The sequence below is a fragment of the Rattus norvegicus genome, chromosome 3, assembly GCF_036323735.1.
Source record: "Rattus norvegicus strain BN/NHsdMcwi chromosome 3, GRCr8, whole genome shotgun sequence".
In the NCBI taxonomy this organism is placed as follows: domain Eukaryota; kingdom Metazoa; phylum Chordata; class Mammalia; order Rodentia; family Muridae; genus Rattus; species Rattus norvegicus.
In genome coordinates this window covers 44964312-44971057 of record NC_086021.1, presented here as the reverse complement: position 1 = coordinate 44971057, position 6746 = coordinate 44964312, and the positions used below count along the sequence as shown (strand labels likewise).

Sequence of the window (6746 nt, the reverse complement as noted above, 5' to 3'; positions counted from 1 at the left end):
GCTCAACAAGGTCCCTCTCAACACTGTAGGGCATTTCTTCTTAGGGTCCCGCACACACTTGAATCCTGAAAGTCTCTCTCTTTGCAGGTCTCTGGTACATTATAGAGGGTCCTCCCAACATCCTTTCTCCCAAGGTCGCTAGTATACATTCTTTCTGCTGGCCCTCAGTGCTTTAGTCCTTTCCCCCATCAAATACCAGTTCATGTCCCTTTCTACCCCAACCGCATTCCCTTTCCCTCCCTGTCCCTCCCTCCCTCCCCTCTTGTGGTTGCTGTCTTTTCCTTCCCAAGTGGAACTGAGGCGTCCTTACCTGGAACCTTCAGCTTGTTAAAATTTTTGAATTTTGTGGAAGTATCTTGGGGACGTGGTACGTGTGTGTGTGTGTGTGTGTGTGAGTGTGTGTGTGTGTGTGTGTGTGTGTATCTAATATCCACTTATTAGTGAGAACATGCATGTCCTTTTGGATCTAAGTTATCTCACTCAGGCTGATATTTTCTAGTTCCATTCATTTGTCTGCATAACTCTGGATGTCCTCATTCTTAATAACTGCGTAGTATTCCACTGTATAAATGAGCCACATTTTCTGTATCCATTCTTCTATTGTGGGACATCTGGGTTGTATCTAGCTATATATGGTGGGAGGAAAGGAATAATATACCAAATGCCAGTATATATATATATATATATATATATATATATATATATATATATATATGTGTGTGTGTGTGTGTGTGTGTGTGTGTGTGTGTGTGTGTGTGTGTGTGTGTGTGTATATATATGATATTTGCCCTCTATCAAATGTGGGGCTAGTAAAGTTTTTTCCCAATCTGTAGGATGCTGACTTGTCATATTAACTATGTCCTTTGCCTAACAGAAGCTTTCCAGTTTCATGAGGCCTTATTTATCAATTCTTGATCTTAGAGCATGAGTCATTGGAGTTCTGTTTTGGAAATTTCTGCGTGTGCCAATGAGCTCAAGGATATTTTCCACTTTTCTCTTCTGTTAGATTCAGTGTATCTGGTTCTATATTGAGGTCCTTGATCAACTTGGGATTCAGCTTTGTGCATGGTGACAAATATGGGTCTATTTTCATTTTCTACAAACAGACATCCAGCTAGACCACCACCATTTATTGAAGATTATATCTTTCTCCCATTGTATATTTTTAGCTTCTTTGTCAAAGATCAAGTATGCTTAAGTGTGTGGTTTTATTTCTGGGTCTTCAATTCTATTCCATTGATCAACCCATTTGTCTCTGTATCAGTGCCATGTAGTTTTTATATCTATTGTTCGGTAGTAGAGCTTGATGGTGATTTCCCCAGCCAATTTTTTTTGTTAAGAATTGTTTTTGCTATTCTAATTTTTTGCCTTCATAGATGAATTTGAGAATTGCTCTTTCCATGTCTTTGAAGAATTGTGTTGAGAGTTTGATGGGCATTGCATCGAATCTGTAGATTGCCTTTAGTTGGATGGCCAGTTTTACTATGTTAATTCTGTCAGTCCATGAGCATGGGAGATCTCTCCATTTTCTGAGATCTTTGATTCCTTTCTTGAGAGATTTGTAGTTCTTATCATGAAGGTCTTTCACTTGTTTGGTTAGAGTTACCACAAGATATTTTATATCATCTGTGGCTATTGTGAAGAGAATTGTTTCCCTAATTCTTTTCTCAGATTGTTTATCATTTGTATAAAGGAAGGTTACTGATTTATTTGCATTAATTTTATATCCGGCCACTTTGTTGAAGTTGTTTATCAGCTCTATAGGTTCTGGGTAGAATTTAGGGGATCACTTATGTATACTATCATATCATCCGAAAATAGTGATACCTTTAATTCTCATTTGTATCTTCTTGATCTCTTTTTGTTGGATTATTGTACTAGCTAGCACTTCAAGTACTATATTGAATAGATATGGGGAGAGTGGGCATCCTTGTCTTGTCCAAGATTTTAGTGGAATTGCTTCAGGTAACTCTTCATTTAATTTGATATTGACTGTTGGTTGCAGTAAATTGCTTTTATTATGTTTAGGCAGGGGACTTGAATTCCTGATCTCTCCAATACTTTTAATATGAATGGGTGTTGTATTTTGTTAATGCTTTTTCTTCATCTAAGGAGATGATCATGTGTTTTTTTCTTTGTTTATATGGTGGGTGACATTAATGGATTTATGTATTTTGAAACAACCTTGACTCCCTGGAATGAAGCCTACTTGACTGTGATGAATGATGGTTTTGATGTGTTCTGGATTTGGCTTGTGAGAATTTTATTGAGTATTTTTCATCAATATTTATAAGCGAGATTGTTCTGAAGTTATCTTTTTTGGTAGGATCCTTGTGTGGTTTAGGTATCATAATAATTTTGGCTTCACAGAATTAATTAGGTAGTGTTTGCTCTATTTCTATTTTATGGAATAGTTTGAGGAATATTGCTATCAGGTCTTCTTTGAAGGTCTGGGAGAATTCCATCCTAAATCCATCTGGCCCTGAGCTTTTATTGGTTGGAATGTTTTTAATGACTTCTTCTATTTCCTTATGGGATATGAGCCTGTTTAGAAAGTTTACCTTTTCTTCACTTAACTTTGGTACGTGGTATCTGTCTAGAAAATCTTTCATTTCATCTAGATTTTCCAGTTTTGTTGAGTATAGAATTTTGTAGTAGGATCTGATGATTTTTTTTTTAATTTCCCCCATTTCTGTTGTTATGTTTCCCATTTCATTTCTGATTTTGTTACCTCTGGGACCTTTAGTTAGTTTGGCTCGGGGTTTATCAATCTTGTTGGTTTTCTCAAAGAAACACCTTTTGGTTTTGTTAATTATTTGTATTGTTTGTCTTGTTTCTATTTGGTTGATTTCAGCCCTGAATTTGACTATTTCCTGCCTTCTAACTCCTCTTGGGTGAGTTTGCTTCTTTTTATCTAGAGCTGTCTGTGTGCTGTTAAATTGCTAGTGTAAGATTGCTCCACTTTTTTTACCAGTGCACTTAGTGCTGTGAATTTTCCTCTTAGCACTGATTTCTTTGTGTTGTTATTCCTGTGGAGTTGCAAACCCTTCAGTTACTTCAGTCCTTCTAACTCTTCCATTTTGGAACCCATTCTCAGCCCCATAGTTGGCTGCAAGCATCTGACTATGTATTTTTCAGGCTATGGCAGAGCCTCTCAGGAGACAGCTATATCAGGTTCCAGTCAGCATGCATCTCTTGGCATCCCTAATAGTGTCTGGGTTTGTGGATTGTATGTGCAATGGATCCGAGGTTGGACAGACTCTGGATGGACTTTCCTTCAGTCTCTGTTCCATTCTTTGTCCCTGTACTTCCTCCAGTATTTTGTTCCCCCTTCTAAGTAGGACTGAAGCATCCACACTTTGGTCATTCTCCTCCTTGAGCTTCAAATGGCATGTATATTGTATCTTGGGTATTCTAAGCTTTTGTGATTGGGCTACCTCACTCAGGATGATATTTTCTACTTACTTCCAATTGCCTAAGAATTTCATGAAATCCTTGTTTTTCTAATAGCTGAGTGGTACTCCATTTTGTAAATGTAGCCATTCCCCTGTTGAAGGGCATCTGTGTTCTTTCCAGCTTCTGACTATTCTAAATAAGGCTGCAATGAACATAGAGGAGCATGTGCCCTTATTATATGTTGGAGTATCTTTTCGGTATATGCTTAGAAATGTTATAGCTGGGTCCTCAGGTAGTACTATGTCCAATTTTCTGAGAAACTGCCAGACTTATTTCCAGAGTGGTTGTACCAGCTTGGAATCCAACCAACAATGGAGGAGTGTTCCTCTTTCTCCACCTTCTCACCTGGATCTGCTGTCACGTGAGCTTTAATCTTAGTCTTTCTGGCTGGTATGAGGTGGAATCTCAGGGTTGTTTTGATTTGCATTTCCCCGGTGACCTAAAGATGTTGAACACTTCTTTAGGTGCATCTTGGCCATTCAATATTCCTTAGTTGAGAATTCTTTATTTAGTTCTGTACCCCATTTTTATTAGGGTTATTTGATTCTCTGGAGACTAATATCTTGATTTCTTTGTATATATTGGATATTCAAGATCTTTTCCCAATCTGTTGGTTGCTATTTTGTCCTATTTACAGTGTCCTTTGCCATACATAAGCTTTGTAATTTTATGAGGTCCTATTTGTTGATTTTTGATCATAGAGCCAAAGCCATTGGTGTTCTGTTCAGGAGGTTTTTCCCTTTGCCCTTGTGTTCAAGGTTCTTCCCCACTTCTTCTTTTATCTGTTTCAGTGTAAGTGGTTTTATTTGGTGGTTCTTGATCCACTTTGACTTGAGCTTTGACAAGCTGCCTCTGTTGCTTTAGATCTGTGAAGCCTCTTTTCTAATTCATATTGCATTCTTACATTTTTGCTTAGTTGAGCAATTATATATTTTCAAACTCATGTTTTTGGAGTCCTTTTCCATAGTCTTAAGGGATGCCCTAGTGTTCCCAAGGTTTGCCATATTTTGAAGACATTAGCTAAACCTTTGCCTCTGAAACTTGTGCTTTCTCTTATGATTATATAGTCATTATTGTTAACAAGGAGGATATTCCTCAAACATATATAAAACATGTACATTAGTATACAAATGAACCATATGCCCACAGCAGCCACCAACACTCATGGAAGCCCATACCTGCTGGTCCTGTCCCAGGGGCAGGAACCATGACACTCTTTCCCCACAAAAGCCATGATGGACCAAGCAAAAATATATGCCCAATGTATGCAAGCTTGTGGGACACAATGAATGCAGTGCTAGGTTTAAAGTTTATAGCACTTTGTGTCTTTAGAAAGTAGAAAGTAGAAAGTCTTTAAAAAGAAGAACAAGGAGGAAGAAAAGAAATGATGATGTTTTTGAAGAAGTAGCAAACACATTCAAGCACACTAAAGAGAAGGAAATAGAGGGCTGAAATCAATGAAATAGAACAAAGAGAACAATACAAAGAGTTAACAAAACAAAGAGTTGGCTCTTTGGTAAAATTAAAAGGTAGATAGTCTTCTCTAAACCAATTAAAAGGCAGAGAGAAAATGTCCATATTAACAAAAACAGAGACACAAGAGCCAACACTGAGGAAATCTAAAAAATCATTAGGTCAGTCTTCAAAAACCTGTACTTCAGAAGATTGGAAAATCTTGGAAAAAGACTTTACCAAGTTTTATAATAGATATTATTTATCAAGTTAAAGCAAATTCTGATAAACCTGTGTCTGATTAATTTTGGTGACCTGAGTGGTCTCTGGGATGCTGTGTGCCAGAGTTGCCTCTGAGTTTCTGGGGTTCTGTACGGTAGTGTTGCCTCTGAAGTGTTGGTACTGGCATGGCCTCTGATACAGCAGAGGGATCCTGGGGTTCTGGGTACTGTGTGATATCTGGAGTTGGAGATACAAGCATTGTCATTGAGGTGGCATATATGGGTATGGCCTTTGGTAGGACAGTGGACTTCTGTTTGAGTTGTCCAACAAGCACATGGTTTTATACAAGAGCATTTTATGACATTGCTACTTTAAATCCAAAACATAGTACATATTGTATTAAAATATTTAACATATTAAACCATTATCATAAATATTTTAATTATACAGAAAATTATATCATCTTGGTGTTCAGAATCTATAAACCTTTTAGATAAAAACCATTGAAAGTATCTGTGGCACCCTTATATGGCAATCCCAAGCCCTAGTCCCTTTTTGTTCATCAGAAAATGGGTTCCTCAAAGAGTTTCTTTCATTTCCTAAACTGTTCTCAGCTACATCATCTTAGCTGTTTTAGAAACTCTTTTTTTTAAGCAGATTTGATGTGAGATTTATTATTGAACATGATTTGATAGGGTATAGGAGAGCACTGTGGAAGCCTTCAGGAATGCAGGGCTCTCCACTTGTCAAGAGGACCACGATTGGGGATATATTTGACACCACAGCCATCAGGAATGAGCTGCTTCTCAGCAACCATGTCTTCAAATTCATCTGCATTGAACTTGGTGAAACCCCATTTCTTTGAGATGTGGATCTTCTGGCAGCCAGGGAACTTGAACTTGGCCCTGCGCAGAGCCTCAATCACATGTTCCTTATTCTGCAGCTTGGTTCGGATAGACATGATGACTTGGCCAATGTGAATCCTGGCTACTGTGCCCTGGGGCTTCCCAAAGGCACCACGCATACCTGTCTGGAGCCTAGATCAGGGACACCAATTATGATCAGACACTTGATTATTCAACTGCCAGAAAACTGTTTCCAAGGTCCCTTGAGGTAACCCATATAGACAATAGGCTACATACGCTACCAAGGAGGCTGCTGTTTGCAACCATTGCACACCAAAGTCCCCATGGGGAAAGGGACTTGATCGGCTTAATTAGCTGCACATGTTTTAGAAACTCTTAACTATACTTTTTGGGAAAAATATGATGACTTGGTCTTCCTCAAAATAGAATGATAATGAATGAGAAATAGTCAAATCATTCCTCCTAAATTTCCATTTACATTTTCTCCTGATTATTATTTTTATATTAAAGAATGGGTTGACATTAAGAGACCAAATAATAAAATGTTAGTAATAAATAAATTTATGTTTATGTTTCACACTTTTAATCTCTTAAAATTTACTTTTTCCTTTCCTCTTGTGGCTTTGAATTTTCTGTCTTGAAACACAATAAGCAGAGAGGTATTGATTTTTTAAAACTTTATACATCTGCAAGGTGTTTCATGCTTAGTTCATATCCCAGTGCAGAAATGATTCAGGAGTTATTACTTGC

At 37.7% G+C, this 6746-nt stretch overlaps 1 protein-coding gene and 1 non-coding gene across 2 annotated transcripts; both read right to left on the bottom strand.

Moving 5' to 3' along the window:
* Positions 1–5773: 5773 nt before the first annotated feature.
* Rpl10l3 (ribosomal protein L10A like 3) lies at positions 5774–6345 on the bottom strand. Its single transcript, XM_006234137.4, has one exon. The coding sequence runs from the start codon at positions 6152–6154 to the stop codon at positions 5852–5854; it is 303 nt and encodes a 100-aa protein (XP_006234199.1). The 5' UTR covers positions 6155–6345; the 3' UTR covers positions 5774–5851.
* LOC120102003 (small nucleolar RNA SNORA70) lies at positions 6221–6356 on the bottom strand. Its single transcript, XR_005503048.1, has one exon. It is a non-coding gene; the product is annotated as a small nucleolar RNA SNORA70 (small nucleolar RNA).
* Positions 6357–6746: the final 390 nt, after the last annotated feature.